Source organism: Microcebus murinus, chromosome 9 (assembly GCF_040939455.1).
Source record: "Microcebus murinus isolate Inina chromosome 9, M.murinus_Inina_mat1.0, whole genome shotgun sequence".
Taxonomy (NCBI): Eukaryota; Metazoa; Chordata; class Mammalia; order Primates; family Cheirogaleidae; genus Microcebus; species Microcebus murinus.
This window is the reverse complement of record NC_134112.1, coordinates 77,869,921-77,888,034: the sequence shown is the minus strand read 5'-3', so window position 1 is coordinate 77,888,034 and position 18,114 is coordinate 77,869,921. Positions and strand designations below refer to the sequence as shown.

Genomic DNA, 18,114 nt, shown 5'->3' with positions numbered 1-18,114 from the left:
TGATGAAAATTTTAGTTCTTCTTGCTTAGTCTATGCCTTGCTCTGCACATTGAATTCCAGTTATGCTAACTTGGCTTTTAGACTTTTATTTTGTGTCCAGCCATTCAATTTTCCCTTAGCATGGCGTATCTCTTAGCATTCCTTTCAGACAGGACTTTTCACTGTATTTGCTTTTATTCACTCCAAGTCATTACTCCATCAAACACAGTGGGGAAGGAACTTAGGAGAGAGTGATCCAATCCAATTAAAAAAAATTGTCTGTTGCTGAGAAGATAGATGAAACAAGAGGTTCCTAAGCTCCTAGGAGTATTAGAAACAGACATATTGTTTAAACAGTCTAATTAGAAACTATCTAATTCAAGAAATCACTTATTTTTATTAACCTATGCAAACTTACAAAATTTCTATCTTAACTAATGTGTTACTATGGTCATTATACTCAGAGGTCTTTGTCATTTTACCCGTAATTCACAAAATGTGGTCTTTGAACCATTGGTAGGCACAGATTCTCCATGTTATTCATGGACCAAATATATACATACATATATATATATATATATAAATAAAATCTGTACATATATATGTGTATGTGTCTCTATATAATGTTTGTATGTGTAATGTAGCTTCTCTACTTCTTTGGTATTAATAAGCAACTTGCCTATTTTTCATAGTCATATATAACCTCACTAGTGTCTATCCAAAATCAGTGTCTTTCTTCTTATCAATTCTACTGATGATTTTCAAGCATTGGCATAGTGGAGATAATGTTTTGTTCATTGACCTGTGGATCACTGGAAAGACAACTGAATAGTCTATCATTAGGCATGATGTCTTAGTTAACCATTCATTTATAAAGTGTTTAGTGACTGCCAAATGAACAAAACAGCTTGAAATCCCTGGCCCTGTGGAGCATACATTCTAGTGCAAAACACAATTAAATGAGTCGATTTTACAGTGTGTTTGAAGTTGATTAGTGTTATGGGAAAAAAAGAAGTGTAGCAAAAGTCTGAAGGGATGTGTGTACAAATTTAAATACAGTTTGGCTTCTTAGAGAGGTCATATTTGAGGAAATACTTGAAGGAGTTGAGGAAATTAGTCATGAAAGAGTATTCTAGTACTTCCATTAAGACTTCACATAAACAGTAAAAAATCCAGTTTGTCTGAAGTGAGTGAACATAAAGAGATAAAAGTAAGAGGATAGCAAAGGAATCAGATCATATATTGCCTTTTAGGTCACACACTTTGATTTTTACTCTGATAGCATTGCAGAACCTTTGTAGTACATTAAGCAGAGGATCAAATGATCTGACTTACTGTCCTTGATGAGACAGAAACACTGGTTGTGTGTGGACAGAAGATAAAGAGTAAATAATCAGGGGATACTCTAGGATGCTACTGCGAAAATCCAGTACAAATCCATACTCTTGTATGATGACTTAGATCACAGTGGCGGTGATGCAGATGGTTTGCAGTGGTCTGATCCTGTACAAATTTAAGTAGACAGCCCACAGAAATTCCTGAGTGTTGTTTGTCACAACCCTATTGCTTGCAAATAATAGAAACTTAACAAATAAACACTAATAAATACTGGTGGAATTCAAAAGTATCACATGGACCCTACGAGTAGGACATTTAGCTCCTTATGAATAACTATTTCAAAGATATTAAGAACTCAGTAAACTACTCTGTCTTTTTCTCTGGCATTGCATGATGGCTGTTTTTATTTCTTTGTATGCATCTGATTCATGCTTCATCTTTCTTTGCAGTTTGTTTTTCTCTCACTTTCATGCTCTTGTGGACAGTGGCCACACTAGCCTCCTATTTGCCCTTGTAACTCAAGTGTCAAGGCCAATTAACTTGTACACAAATGCTAATCCCATCTTCCTAAGTGAGAGAGCCTGATTGGCTCCGCACAGGCAAGAGATTGGCTGACCTTGAGTCAAGTGATCAAGCGATGACCCTCACCCAGCCGATAGTGAGGGTGGAACAAGCATCAAGTATGTAATACCAGCGTGGCTGCATGGTTAGACTTTTTTGTGTGGGGAAGGCAGTTTTTAGAGAAGTAGAGTATGAGCTGCATAAGCACCCAAAATGGTCATCAGATAATTTTAGCACTAAAAGTTGCTTAAATACACTTGAGGCCTTCAAAAAAATATTTTGGTTAAGTTGTTTTTAGTTATGTTGCTAAATAATAAAAAAAGTAAAAATAATTTTTTAATAAACAAAAAAGAAAGCAGCTAGTCATCCAATTCCTACACTTAACAATAACCAGTGTTAATATTTTACGAATATTATTTCAGACACCTCTGTACAAATAAATCGAATTAGAAATGAAGCTACCTGGGTAGGTAGATAGGATTAATTTTAAAATAAAGAAATCATAATATATAAATGTTATTTTAAAGTAAAAGTATTAAATATTAAATTTTATTTGAATTATCCAGAGGAGAAAACCATTGAAGTAAAACTGAAAGGATGGTTAAGTTTCAGATAAATGTTTTTTACCCCAACAAAATGCATAAATTCTTATAAGTATCCTCTCATCTGGGAGAAAGGGAACTAGAAGAAGAAAGTGTTCATTCTTGTTATAGCACTAGATGAGCCTTGAACTTTTAATTGTTCTCAGAAAATCAGCCAACTCTGAGTTCTGAGTTCATGCAGCTTGAATTTTAGCGGCAGGGCAGCTAATTCACTAACACGCCTTGAAGACTTTGTGCTTAAAAAGAAGTGGACATATATCTAGAAAAATTAAATCATATGCCTTAGATGAGAAGATATTTAAAAAGAGAGATCCTTGTCTTTTCAGAATCACTAGAGATATTCCAATGATTATACAAGGAGGCTTGAATTTTACAAATTGTTAGAAAGCTAAGGATAGGAACATGTCACAGTCAAATATTTGTAAATATTATAGGACCATAGCTGTAATCTATTTCTATTCATAATTCAAATCAAGGCACAGAAAGAAAACAGAAAGCATCTGAAGAAGGTTGAGATTGACTAAGTGCCTAGAAAAGAGACCACCTAAGAGGCAGACATTAAGGGAAGATGGTGCCCTGGACCACACATATTAAGCATCCACATATATTTCTATGATAGACTGTTACATCAAACTGACATGATTTGATTATGTTAAAATGTAGGACCATCAAATAAACTTTCTTTGCTTAAATATTATGCTTTCCCAACAACCAAGTGTTTATATTAATAATTTGCCTTCTGATAAGTACTCATATTAAAATAACACCCTATTCTGTAAACATGGTTAATTAAAAATTCTGGTTGAAATTTATTTGTATTATCAGGGTTTTTTTATATCAATGTTTGTTTAATGTGAGCCAGTCTCACCAGAGTCTCAATCTGAGTATATTCTCATATCGTCACATATAATATCTGAGCATAATCACATAAAATTATATTTGTGGCAGTCTACAGCCCAGAGATAGCAAAAGAAGCAATGAGTTTGACCTGATAATCAAAATAAAGGCTGAATACAGGGTTCAGAAAGGAAGACTAAAAATGTATTGACTAGTCCAGAGTATTTTATGCTTGAAGCTATATGTTATAACAGGACTGACATTTACTTTAGACAATGAGTTTTCCTTTATTGCTATAAAGGAAATGTATTGCTATATTATTATTTCTGCTTAATTCTTACTTCCTCAGGAAGGCTTGCTATGACTTTTCTATCTAGGTCAGTTTCTCCCATTTTATATTTTCCTGGTACCATGAACTGTCCTTTATATCTTGAACCATAATCAAAATTTTGCATTGATTTCTCTGAATTTATAAAAAATTCTGTCTCCACTGCAAGCTCCAAGTGGTCTGGAGACATGCCTGATTGTGCACAACTTAATGCTCCAGAGTCCTGATCAATCCCAGGCACTTGGTAAATGTTCTCGTAATATTCACTAAGTTACATAATGCCCTTTTTTAAAACAACAACAACAAAAAACATTAAGAAAATGTTACATATAAAAAAACAGTTATTTTGGGAAGGTTATATATTTCTTATAGTCTTTGAAGAAGAGAAAGCACTAATTTATAATTTACTTATATGAATCAATACACTATAAAATATTTATCTATTTACAGTCTATAATTAAAATTTGAATATAGGGTTTTTTCTTAAACAACAAAGACAATTTTTAAAAAGAGTAGGATTTGAAGGGAACTGGAAGTTATGCATGTAAATTTAAAAATTACTATTAAAATACAAACGTTTTAGGGGGAACTCTTCAACAGACACCTGTTTTTCTCAATTTGTGGTACACAATGTTATATTTCAAAAATATCTTTATTGTCTTCCTAACATGCTTTATCATTTAAATTTATAATTTAAACATAAATTTTGATATACATTTGTTTAGATTATCTCCTGGTTCAACTATATATCATTATAAAAATTTGATGCTTTATTGAAATAGGATTTGATAAATCAATCTAGATGTTCATTAGGATTGGGCAGAAATGATGTTAGATATAATAAAATGAACTCCAATCAATATATATCCTAGTTATTATTGCTAAAAAATCTCATGATTAAGTAGGAGATGATATTGTCAGGCTGTAGGGATACAACATGATGACAACATCTTGCAAGATAGATAGATAGAAAATACCAATAGGTTAATGACCCCACACTTAATGTAAAGGAAATGAATTTGAAGTGTTAGACAATTAGGCAATTCAAATCAACATTTAGACATTAAAAAGTAAATAGTAAAGGACAATTTGAGAACAGTAATGAGAGGGAAAAAGTGCCAGCAATTTGCAGATTATTTTCTTTCACCTTTATTACTTACAATAACTGCACTGGATCTTTTTATTTATGCATCAGATAAAAAAGTGCTCTTTCCACTTTTGGTGCTCATTACTTATTAGTGAGAATCTCATTTTAGCTTTACTTAAGAAGTTCTTAACATTGTTCAATTTTGAATATTTTTACATTGTAGACTTTATATAAAAACTTTTCACTGTACCTTTAAAAATTATAATGTGTAATAATTATTACATTAATTGTTAGCTTTTCAGTGCTGCTTCAACAGGCATAGAAAAACAGTAATAGATTGTTTTGGCAGTAATGTCCTTAGTGCCTTATCCAGTTGATTCAATCTCTCTTTTTTTCCCCTCTCTTATTATCTTAATTTGTACTGTTTTAGAAACATTTATAGAAACTAATTGCTAATGTGAGGAAAAGTAGATAGGCTCTGGAGCCAGATGCATCCCAGCTCTGCCACTAATTGGGAGATTATGAAAAAGAAACAAGACTGGAAGTTACTAGGATGTGTAGGAAGTGTTTACGTCTTAGAGAAATTGAGAACAACCACTATAACCACCACAACAAAAAAAGGAGTTAATGTATACTTCTGTTAGATATCTTCATCACATCCTACAGAATACAGACATTTGTAGGCTAAACAGATGATGAGGAACAGTTTTAAAATATTCAATTGATTAAAAGGTAAGAGGAAAACTACAACTATTTGTAGCAAAATGAAAATGCTCTTACAAAGATAAGACTAAAAATGTCCTTTTGGCTTAGCAACAAAGAGGTTAGTCTTCAATGTTTTTGTCAAGAGCAGTTTTAGTATAACAGTGTGAGATGGAATGGAAATCAGAGGCAAAAAAAGAGAAACAGTTTTCCTTAGCATTTATTTGTTAATGCAACAAATACTTATCACCCACAATTTGTCAGACACTGCAGAGCCTTTATTTAGTAAGCAATTCTCCCTGTCCTTAAAAAGCTTCCACTACCGGAAGAATGTGTTTAAATGCTGATAGGAAAGAATGAATGAGGATGGAAAGTTGAAAATACATTGAGAGAAGATATATTAATATTACTGACGACAAGGGGAGATGAAAATGGTCAGAATCCAAAGCTCATGTGGAGGGCTTCACTTAGGGACTAGGAACAGTTATTTCATAGCTGGGTGATGCCAGAGAAGAAATGACAACAGAGTCTGAACCTTATGTTAGGGACAGAAAAACAAGTAAGCAATAATGGTAATCAGTAAAAGAAAAAGGAGAAAGAAGTTACAGAAAAACAATAAGGAGGAAATGGTTACAGAAAAATAAAAAGAGGGAACAGTTATTTCAGTCTTAAATAATGGGGTAATTAGGCCATGGAACACTGACCACCAGTCAGAGAATAGAAAAAACACCATGAATAGGTAATGGCATTTTCCCCACCATACGTATATTATAAAGAATGACTGAAACATAACCTTTAAGTTATGTCCATACCTGGAAAGAATTCAGTCCCCCAAACAGTGAGATATAGTTATGAATAATTATAATTAACCTTTACCTAAACTACCAGCATATAAAAGGGAAAACACAGAAGTAGACAGTGTCTTCTCCACTCACAGAGACAGACCTGTTTCCCCTTAGAAAATGTCTTTAGTTTTGCACCCTTAAACTTTACTCGTAATACATTCTTCACGCATATTTGTGGAGTGTTTGTTACATCTCTCCTTCATGCGGGACAAGGGTTGAGATTTTTCTAAGCCCAGAGCCCAAGAACTGGGGCAACACCTCAGAGTTCATACACGAAAAGGACAGTGACACTTACTTATCATAGTTTTCCTCAAATGGACAGCTCCTGAGCTTATTCACTGGTCACCCGGGCTCATGCATGGTATATAACAGCGGTAGGGAAGGGAAAGATAATGCTTCCTGTTGAAAGAATAGGTGCTTTAAAAATAGTTAGCTATTTCTTCCTGCAAATATTTTATCTAAAGCAGATACTCTAGTCCAAATTAGCCTTGGAAATATTTGTGTAATTCTTTCTTACCTTACAGTCTCACACTGAGGTGGTTTCACTTAAATGACTGAAGGCATACGTCAGAAATTTGCAAAGGATTCACATTTAACAATAAATCTTATTAATTATAACACAAGGCATAGCCCTAGAAACCAATGACAAGGTAAACCAAATCTGCCTGTAAATAGCATAACCCATTGGAGGAATGATGCCAGTGCCCCCAAATTGCTATACAAACTATCAAATAACATTGTTATCTTTGTACTATTTCTTTGTAAAACCTGCATTTGGGTGCTTACTTCTGGAGGAAAGAGAACTGGAAGTTAAAGAAGGGCGCTGCCCACTGGGACTTCCAGTCTATGAAACCAAATCGCAAATCCCGCGCTGCACATTGGCCCCGCTTCCCAGTCAAGGCGCCTCCAGCCACTAACGCGGGAAATTGACGGAGGGGCGGAGTTAGTGGGAGCGGCAAGAATTCTGGGAGATGCGACCGGACTGGGCGGGGCCTGTACGGAGAGCCTACATTACCCCTAAAGCCGCATTCTCTACATGTTTGTGGAAACCTCCAGGGCGCCTTAGGCCTGGGAACTATTACGCAGTTTGCCCTCCCCGGGCGCGGGAAGGAACGGTTGTTTAGTGCTAGTGACGCTGTACACATGAGTGGGAGCTGGGCCGTCAGTGTGCGTGTGACGTCATGAGCGCGCCCACATAAATTCTTCACAGGTTTCCTTCTGCAGTGTGGGTGAGTGAATTTCTAAAAAATAAGTTTGGAGTTCGTTGCGTGGGTACAGGCAGGGTCGGGACCGGATTTGGTATTCTAAAGGGGTTGATTTAGTTTAGATCAAAATTTGGTGTAATTATCGCAGAGAAACCTTACTTACGTGTTATCTTGAGCCTGCTGTGTTTAGCATCTTGCCTGGCATTTTGGGAGAGGCAGAGGTCCCTGCCCTTAAGAAGCTCAAGTGGCTTGGGGAAGGTTGGTGCGTATTCATGAAAAGTAAATATTGACAGTAGTGACTGTCCCAGTCTAGAGGTTTGAGGAATAAGACTGAACTTACAGTGCACAAGTTAACTTCTGTTTAATAATTGTTTCTTTCGGTTATTTAGGGGGTGAAGGGAGGAGGCCACAGATAATATTGTGACAAGCTTTTTGTGCATAATTTACTTACACAATATTACAACTGTCAAGGGGTTTAAAAAACAAAAACAAAGCTTTTCAGTCACTCCCCTTCCCCAATAGCTTTTGCATTTTAAAGCAAGGTGGTAAAAGCATTTATTAATGAAGTTTTCACAGATCTTAAAACTGGCTTTCAGAGGTACTTTAAATACAAAAGCCAAGTAGAAAAGAATTAAGTTTCAGTTCCTTACAAGAATGCTGGGTATTGATCCTTGTAATAAAATGTAATCTATCCTCCTGTCCCAGCCTCCCCAACCATGGTAACTAATTTAAAGGAAAGGAAAAGCAAAAGTAAATCAAAGAGGCTTAGAGCAAATTATTGACTGCATTTTGGGTAAAACACTGGTCTTGTGTTTTCAGCAGCAAGCTGTCAACTTCCCTATTCAAATTTGCTTTGGACAGTCGTTGTGATCAGAACTGATATGCCACTTGAATTGATAAGGGAAGTCAATGGAGTGCCTGAAGTTCAGCCACTGAGTAAATTACAGAGAGTGGATTTCAGATCCCTACAGCCAGGTTGTGATTATAGCAAGAAATATATCCAGGTAAGAATTTTCATAACTCAGAATGTTTTTTCCTTCTAAAAGAAATGCAGAATTTTGCATTGAGTTTCTTTATGAGAGCTGTTTTAGGAGTGGTTTTTATCTTTGCCAAACATTTGAGACAGTATTTCAATGATAAATTATTTTTAATGATCAGAATTTATTTAGCAAACATTTCTTGAATTATTCTGTGATATACTGGAATAAGTTTCCAAAGTAAAAGATGAATAAATATAGTCCCTGTACTAAAGGTTTTTTGGAGGTTTGACTGATTACCTAATCTCTAATTAATAAGTGTGGTATTAGCATTGTGATACATGAGCATGAGACCTTTTGGTTCTGACCCATTAGATCAGGCAAGTCAAGCTGGAATTTATAGGATGACAGATTGTATTGTATTTTCCTTTTGGGTAAAAGCAGTCCTTATGTACATGTTGAATAATTTGGATGTTACCCTAAAAGCATTGGGAAGCCCTTAGCAGATTTTAGCAGGAGAAAGACAGGATTCACTTTGAGTCCAAACTATTTGCCCTCTGGATAAAGAATATATTGGAAAGGGCAAGATTCAAGGAAGAATACTTAGTTAAGAGGCAGTTTTAGTAATCTAAGTGTGATACTGATCAAAACCAGTGGCAGAGGGGATGATGAGAAGGAGGTAGATAGAAAAAACAAACAAACAAAACAATAATAAAATGATAATAATAGGAAGAGATAACATTTATTGAGCTCTTTCCATATGTTAGGTAGTGTTTTAAGTGTTTACATATATTAACTTCTTTAATCATCACAAAGACCTATGACTTAAGTACTATTATTACTTATCTGAAGACGAGGGTACTGTATTTCAGGAAAGTTAAGTAACTTGTCTGAGATCATATAGCTAGTAAGTGGTAGAGCAGGAATTTGAATCTAGATGATTTGCTTCAGACTTGATAGGATAAAGAAGCAAAATCAACAGGTCTTAGAGAACAATTAGACTAGTGGGGCAAAGAGATAGTCAGGAAACTTCTGTTTCTAATTCCTAGCCAACCTGGGGAAGGCGATAGGAGACACGTTTAGGTAAAATAATGATGACTTCAATTTTGGATGTGTTTGAGAGGTCTTTGGAAGTATCTAAGTGTTAATGTCCAGGAAGCAAATGGATTTGGAGATTTGGATCTCAAAGGGTCTCCTACTTAGAGAGGTTTGAGCCAAAGTATAGAATGAGAAGAGAAGAGAATTGTGTTGAAGGAGTGAGCGAAAGAAAGTAGTATGAATAAGAGACTGAGATGGTCTACAGAAGTAGGAGGAAAACCAGGAGAGAGTGGTGTCTTATATGCTTAGGAAGGCAAGTTTCAAGGAGTGACTAAGGTCAGTAATTGCTATAAATTCTATCTAGTAGGCATTCTGCTAAGTGTTTTATATATGTTATCGCTTTTAATCCTAGGTACTCTATAAATAGGTAATCTCATTTTATAGCTGGACAGTAGATATAGGTTAACTTTAAATTCATCCAAGGTCAAATAGCTAGTAAGTGGCTGAGCAGTCTTTACTACTACGCAAAGTATATGTTGCTGTTAGATGCTCAGTCTAGGGTCTGAAAAGTATCTGTTTGATCTAATAATCAAGAAGTGGGTCACTTGGCAAGACTAGTTTTGCTAGAGCACTCTGAAATAAATCTATTTTTCAGTGGTTTGAGGATTCAATGTTAGGTGAGGAAATGAAAGGAAGAAATGTCTTCCAAGGAATGTGTTGCGATACTTTTGATAAGTTGATCATAAAAGTCCCGAAATGGGAGTTTAAGGCTTTTAAATCTTAGCTGATTCAATTTTGCCTTTGATTCTTACTAACTGACTTTTTTTTTTTTTTCTTTGGAGATGGGATACTAGTGAGAACTAACTGACTTTTATGCTACCTAAAATCAACTCCCTAACCACAGCACTGAAGTGAGGTAAAACAAAGTCAATTTTAAGAGCATATCAACATTTCCTTTCCTCGTCTCTTCCTCCTCCTAAGACACAGTCACACTCACACCCAGGCCACAGTCACTAACTTGCTCCTATGGCAGGCAGTTCAGTGTTCTGAAAAGAGGCGTGAGGCGTGAGCCCTGGAGCCAGGCTGCCTGCTTTCAGTTGCAGGTCCACCTTTTATTAGCTGTGTAATTGGGAAAGTGATTTAGTCTTTCTATAACTTATGTTCTTCATTTGCAAAATGGGAATTATGGTAGAACTTACCTTATAGAGATGTTGTAAGGATTAAATGTAAAGAAGTTACTAATGAAGTCCAAGCATTCAGTAAATGCTGGTTAGTGTGGTAAATACAATAATTTCAACAACAGTGTCTTTGGATGAAGAGTTTTCCTTGTTTCTTAGTTTTTAGTGAAAATAATGTATCATAGTTCCACTGACCAGAGCTTAGTGAAACTCAAGCTTCAAAGACTTTGCTTGTATAAGTCCTTCAAAGACCCTGTTAAGGACCTTAAAAAAGAATTTACATGTTTGTATGTATTTTAAAACTTTACAAAAGATGTTTTAACCTCAAATGGTTATAACTGTTGTTTCTTTCCATTTAGACTTCACCTCCATCACATTTTTTCTCATATCAAGTGGCATTGGAGCAGCTAAGGACATTTTTGGGGAGGGAATCTAGCTAAGGGAAAGTTGACTTGTGGAGTATATTTTGTTTGAGTTTAAGGAGATGTATTCATGTGGTTTGAAGTCACTTCTTAATATAGTCAGCCTATTACTAGCTCTCCTAGTATGGGAATGGTTTCCTGGAACACTCCAACTCACTGGTCATGGAGCCTCATGGTATGGGGCCAAAGTGGTATCAGGGTAAGAATATGTCCTGTCCCATCTACCATGGGCTTTATGTAGTTGAGGAAAAACAGGTTCTGAATCTCATGGAGCCTGAAGCTAGTCCAAAGAGAATTGTTATAAATTTTACAGCTGGGGTATAAAAGAAACTTAATAGGAATATTTTCAAACTTAATAGTTTTCATAAGGTTACCAATAATGAATGGTGAAGTTGAATATAGTTGTTGTAAATTGTCAATAGCAAAAAGAAATTTTAATCAGGTATGCTATAGGAAAACTTGAATTATCTTTATTCCCTCTGTACTTTATAGAAACCAATATTTTAAAAGCAACATGAAAAGATTATCAAAAAGCATATAGCCAAAAACAGTGAAGAAAATTGTCTAAAGAGGTGTATCACGCACTGAGTTATTTTAAAAATTAAGTTATTTTTCTGGAAATCTAAATTTGTATATAATTTTTCAGCTTTTACAATTTGTAATGTGTTGTGATTTCTCATTCTAAGTAAGTATTCACTTTCATAATAAAAAATATTTTGATGTGAAGGAATGGAGAAAGGAAAGGTTGCAGTTAAAGGGGATGTAAAGTTGAAGAAAGGGTTGAATAGGGACTAGAGAGAATGAGGATGGGTGTAAATATGTTATTGTTTTAATTTTATTCTGCAAGGTTTCAGTTTTATTAAAATTTATTAAGGCTTATTTTGTGAACCTGCATATGATCTGCCTTCCTGAACATTCCATACGTACTTGAAAATAATGCGTATTCACTAATTGTATCAAAGTCAAAATAAAATATATAGGGATGGATTTATGCAATACGTTTTATTTGGGAATATATACTGCAATTCAAAAACAGAATTGGAATTTGAAACATAGACACTTACTTGGATTGTTGCAGCAGTGTGTACAGCTAGTGTTACAGCTCTTATTCATTTGACTGGGGGAAGAACCAAGCGGCACATGAAGAGTCGGAGAACAGCCTTTATTCTTCTACGGCAGGCTCAGCACACCTAGTGTTACAGCTGTCTTTGTGTCTTCTGATGTTCTCCCCTTCCTGCCCTTCTGCCCCTGCTTTTATACCCTTGGTAGGGGCTCAAGAAGCATCCAATCAACTACAAGCTTTAATATCTGATCAAAAACAGTGGGATTCAAAAATTACCCAATCAGGATCACGCAAGCAGCGTGGCCAGAAATAGGCAGCGGCATGTGGACCTGGTGGCACGTGGGGGCCCCAGGCGGCTGTGAGCCAGGGGGCCTGGCCCCAGCAGCATGCCTTCCAACTGGTCATGGGCAGCGCTGGCCTGGGGAGATGCGGAGCTACAGGGAGGTGGCAAGCGGTTGCGTCCCAGCGCCTGCCATTTTCGGCATCAGGATGATCCTCGCTATTTCTGAAGAACAAAGAAAAGCTTTGATGTTTTATTAGGAAAAAAAATGCTACCTATAGTTTTGACAGAAAGCTAATTGCTAAGTAAAACTATTCTTAGAGTCACGCCAGGTCATTTCAACAGCTACTAGGTAAAACTGGTTTTAGGATTATTCCAGGTCATTTCAGCAGCTGGGCTTGCTGATAATTCTTAGAGCAGGGTCATGTGCCTCAAGGGCTTCCACCCCTACTCCACCCCCAACTCTGATTTAACTGAGTATGATAAAAAAAATGACCCAATTTATATAATCAGCATTTACAGTTGTCAGGTGCAGTGTTCTGTAAATGTCAATTGTATAAAATTAGATGATGGTGTTTTTAGGTCTTCTATATTCATAGTGATTTTCTTTCTACTTCTTCTATCAATTACTGGGAGATGAATGTTAATTCCAATTCTGTGGATTTGTCTGTTTCCTATTTTAGTTATGTGAGTATTCACATATTTTGAAGCTTCGTAAGTGCATATATATTTAGGATGATTATATCTTCATGATGAATTGGTCCTTTTATCATTACCAAATTTCCATCTTTAATTAGTTTATCATTGTATAATTAGATTAGGAGAAGAATGAAGAACTCACTGGTAGTAGGAAAAAGCTAGAGGATCTGCATTTGATGAGATATTCAGGATCTGCATTTGATGAGATATTCAGTTATTGTGCATTTCCATTGTTTTTCCATGGTAGGACATATGACAAAGATTTGGGAACTTGCGTGCCTGAAGCCAGGTTACTCTTATGTTCCCTAACTATGTTGCTTACAGAACTGTTGCCACAGTAGTTGGCTGTGCCCCAGACAAATGGGTTGCTGGTCTGTTGCCACAAATCTTTATCCCAGTCTTTGTAGCAAGAAGGGCACTGCCATGTGCTCTCAGCCAGGGTCTTCTGTTCAAGGTTCCTGGTTTGGTTGACAGTATCTTGCTCAATACAACTTTTGTCATCACAGCTTGAGATATGACTGATTTCAGACTGAGGAACCTGGTGGTGAGCATTAAAGGGTCAAGTAGCCAATTTGCGACATTAGGATGGTTCTTTCTGGACTTGGTAAGATGATAAGGAAATCTGCAAGCCCTGATCTGGTGTTTTTTTTTGTTTGTTTTGTTTTGTTTTTTATCATAGGGGCATTGTAATAGCTCTTTAGGGTCCAAGGAGTTAATGTTTCTTCCATGTTGGAAATGAAGGAGCTGTATCTAAGTGCTTTGTGGAGACACACTCTCCCCACAGTCACTCTTGCCCTACATCTGTGCCTCTGGTAACTTGTCTTGGAATCTATTTGGTTTGATAATATAACCTTGCCAGCATTCTTATCTTTACTGTTTCTGTTGCATGTCTTTTATTTTATTTTCAAACTTATTTATGGTTTAATACTTTAAGTATCTCTAAGCATATTATTGGATCATACTTTTTAATCTAGTCTATCTCACCATTTAATTCACATGCTTAGTCAATTTATTTTAAAATACTTATTGATATGGTCTGTTTAAGTCTATCTTGCTGTTTGATTTGTCCTTCTGGTTTGTTTATCCTCTTTGCTTTTTTCCTGAGTTCTTTTGGGTTAATTAAATATTTTGTATTCCATTTTATTTTCTCTTTGCTTTAAGGAATACTTGTTTTATTTTCTTTAGTGGTTATTTAGCACTAAGAGTATACATCCTTAACTTAATTGAAGTCTACTCAGACATATACTTCCCAGATGATACTTGTTATTTCTCATGTCCTGCTTAAATTCTTCCTGCTTGACAAATGTAAAAATCTTACAACAGTAAAATTCCACTTACCCACTTCTCTGTTCTTTGAGCTATTATATCTTTTACATGTACATGTGTTACAAACTCTGCCTTACATTGTTATTTGTGCTTTTAAACAGTGAGTTGTCTTTTAAGGAAATTAAGAAAAAGAAAAAATAATCTTTATATTGACTGGCATATTTACCATTTCTGGTGTTCTTCATTTTTGCCTATATACCTGAGTTTTTATCTGGTTAATTTCTCTTCATCTTGAAAAATATCAAGCATGTCTTACAGTTTCAACTATACATGACTTCTCTTGGCTTTCATTCATTTGAAAATGATCTTATTTCACATTTGTTTTGAAGAATATTTTTATTAAATATAGACTTCTGAGTTGCTTTTTCTTTCTGTTAGCACTTTAAAGATATCATTCCACTGCTTTTTGGCTTCCATTGTTTTGTATGTAATGAGCATTTTTTTCCTTTGTTCACTTTCTATTTTATCTTTTGTTTTCAGCAGTTAGACTATCATGTGCCTTGGTGTGATTTTTCTTTGAGTTTTTCCTGTTTGTGGGTAACTGAGTTTCTTGGATTCGTGAGTCAATGGTTTTCATCAAATTTGGGAAATTTGGTTATTATTTCTGGAAATTTTTTTTCTGCCACATTATTCTTTTTTCTTTCCAGCATACCAGTTAGTTACATGTGTGTTCATATGTAAGGCTGTTCGATACTGTCACATAAATCTCTGAGATATTGTTCCTTTTTCTTCCATTTTGCTATTTTGGTTTTTTGGCAGAAAGGATTTTCAGATTGAGTAATTTCTGTTATCTGTCTTCAAGTTCACTGAACTTTTTTTCTGTCATATCCAATATTTTGTTATGCATATTTAGTGAACTTTTTATTTTAGTTAAGGTGGAGTTGAGGAACTTAGTAAAATGGATCTGATACAAAAAGAAAGAAAAATCTACCTTTCAATTTTGCCTAATTGTTAATAATATTCTCCATATAGAGACATTTGTTATACTTTTGATTCATCTGTTTATTTTTCATTTTCATAGAATTTCATTTCATATGAAATAAAAGTTTTATGAATTAGTTGGTCTTTTCTACTTAATTGCATTTAAATTCATATCATATGTTTGTTAGTATTCTCAAACTCATTTTACAGTTGGTTGATTAGTGTAATATTTCTTATATGTGTGTATTTGTTTTGTGTGCCCGATATAGAAATGTTAAATACTATGACACTTTGCTAATTTCTTATTTTTGTTTCTACTTATTATTGAAAACTTTTTTCAATTTTAACATTTTTATTTGTGTTACTGTAGTAAATCCTTTTAGTCAGGCATCCTCAAACTACAGCCTGAGGGCCACATGTGGGTGTTTTTGCCCATTTGTTTTTTTTACTTCAAAATAAGAAATGTGCAGTGTACATAGGAATTTGTTCATAGTTTTTTTTAAAACTATAGTCCAGCCCTCCAACAGTCTGAGAGACAGTGAACTGGCCCCCTGTTTAAAAAGTTTGAGGACCCCTACTTTTAGCTATAAGTGAACATATTATTATAGTATCTAGTAGGGTTAAAACTAGGAAATACCTTTTGTGTGTTTCTCATGGTTATGTACAGTTCTCATTTAGAAAAAATATATGGTCTGTTGATATGGTCTGTTTAAGTCTATCTTGCTATTTGATTTGTCCTTCTGTTTTGTTTATCCTCTTTGCTTTTTGAAGTTGAAGTATTTTTCTGTTCTTTTATGTGTCTGAATTTCTCATCTTTCAACTCTCAGTTTGTATACTCACATACTCTTTTCTAACCTGCAGAGATCTCTTATTTATGTTTCTTGAATTTTATTAAATGCCTTTTATTGCTACATTTACTGTTTTTAGTGTTACATTTCTATGAGTTTTGACAAATATATAAAAACATGTTAACATATCAAGCAATCCATCACTTTCCAAAATTTTATAGTCACCCTGCTATCCCCAGTATTAACTTCTCATGACCACTTCCTAGTTTTCTGAAATTACACTTTTGTCTTTCAAGAATGCCATGTAGATGAAATTATACAGCATGTAGCCTTTTGATTCTGGCTTCTTTCACTTACTGTGCTGCATTTGAAATTCTTTCAGGTTATTTTTATCAATAATATTCTGTTGGTCACTAGACTTTCATTGCAGCCTGTTTAGTCTTCATTGTAGGAATATTTGGATTCTTTCCAGTTGTAGTGAATAAAGCAACTGTAAATACTTACGTACAAGTTTTTATCTGAGCTAAGTTTTTATTTCATTTAGGTAACTATCTAGTGGTCAAATAGTTCTAAGCAACAGGGTATAATGTGGTACTTAGGTTGGCCAGCTATACTTTAGCTGGTAAGGAAACAAGGAGCCCAAATGGATTTACATAGTTTATTACTTATGGCACAGCAGGTAGCATGAACTTCGTGTTTACATTGGTTGTTTTTTCTTCCCCATGTTCCATGGGGGCAGGCCAGATGCATACTGTACATACAGGATTTGTATCACAGCTGAGGAGCACTGAGCTTAGAAAACTCAGTTTTTTGAGGCGGAATATTACTTTTTCAGGGCTGCCATAACAAAATACCACAGACCAGGTGGCTGAATGTTTATTTTCTCATAGTTCTGGAGGCTAGAAGATCAAGATCAAGGGGTCTGCAGGTTTAATTTCTTCTGAGACTTCTCTTCTTAGCTTGCAGATGCCCACATTCTTGCTGTGTGCTCACATGGCCTTTTGTCTGTGCATGTCAGAGCCTCTAGTGTCTTTCTGTGTGTCTTTTTGTCCTCTTATAAGGACACCAGTCATATTAGGACACACCCTAAAGGCCCTATCTCCAAATATACTCACATTCTGAGGTATAAGGGGTTAGGGCTTCAACATATGAATTTAGGGGGAACACAAAATTTAGTCCATAACAGGGTGTGTTAACATATTAATATCTATAGTAAATTTTTATCCAAAAAGCAAACATGAGATTAGAGTAGAGACAAACTATGTAATAATATCTCAGACTGTATATAGGATGGTGGAGCCATAAGATTATAATACCATATTTTTATTGTATCCTTTCTTGGTTGATATGTTTAGATATACAAATATTACCATCGTGTTACAGTTACCTGCAGTATTCAGTACAGTTACATGCTGTATAGGTTATAAAGTAATAGACTCTATCACATAGCCTAGGTATGTAATAGGCCATACCACATAGGCTTGTGTCAGTATACTCTGTGATGTTCAAAGAGGCAGTGACCTAATGATGCATTTCTCAGAACATATCCCCATTGTTAAGTGCCACATGACTTTGTTACTCTCAGCAATCACTGCATCTTAGCATCTCTTAGCAATAACTCCATGCGTGCCCATTCTGGGCAATGCATTGAGGGCCATATATCTTCCTGCATGTATTAACATTAAAAAGGAGATTTCTTGCACTGTTGGAGAACTGTGAAATGATGAATCTGGGAGTTATATAGGACAGATTCACCCTCGCCTCCTGAGAGAGGAAGAGAAACCTAATCTATTTAATGTAAATACATCATTTGGAATGTAAAGGAATAGCTATAGGTTTCATCTACTATTGAATTATAAACACATAACTCTGGGATAATCTCTCTGGATATTTACTGTTTAGTTTTCCTTTAAGTTTCAAACTTTGTCCTTTAACTCA

General features: G+C 35.2%; 2 protein-coding genes and 1 long non-coding RNA gene across 4 annotated transcripts in view; 1 reads left to right on the top strand and 2 right to left on the bottom strand.

Annotated features, from left to right (window-relative positions):
- LOC105884822 (uncharacterized) overlaps nucleotides 1-7,154 on the bottom strand; it is a 45,528-nt gene extending 38,374 nt beyond the window's left edge. The window contains exons 1-2 of the long non-coding RNA XR_001160390.3: nucleotides 7,066-7,154; nucleotides 6,575-6,678 (exon numbers count right to left, since the gene is read on the bottom strand). This is a non-coding gene — a long non-coding RNA (uncharacterized LOC105884822). The remainder of the gene's footprint in view (nucleotides 1-6,574; nucleotides 6,679-7,065) is intronic.
- A 153-nt stretch (nucleotides 7,155-7,307) lies between these two features.
- POT1 (protection of telomeres 1) overlaps nucleotides 7,308-18,114 on the top strand; it is a 105,069-nt gene continuing 94,262 nt past the window's right edge. Inside the window, exons 1-2 of one of the 2 annotated variants that reach the window (XM_012789097.3) lie at nucleotides 7,308-7,508; nucleotides 8,307-8,488. The gene's annotated coding sequence lies outside the window, so the exon portion shown is untranslated. Of the gene's footprint in view, nucleotides 7,509-8,303; nucleotides 8,489-18,114 lie in introns of both variants that reach the window. The other variant, XM_012789096.3, reaches the window with a different exon arrangement.
- Nucleotides 13,356-16,900, bottom strand: LOC142872883 (gametocyte-specific factor 1-like). Its single transcript, XM_076006222.1, is given in 3 exon segments — nucleotides 13,356-13,711; nucleotides 13,714-13,862; nucleotides 16,878-16,900. Coding segments are annotated over 3 exon segments (528 nt in total).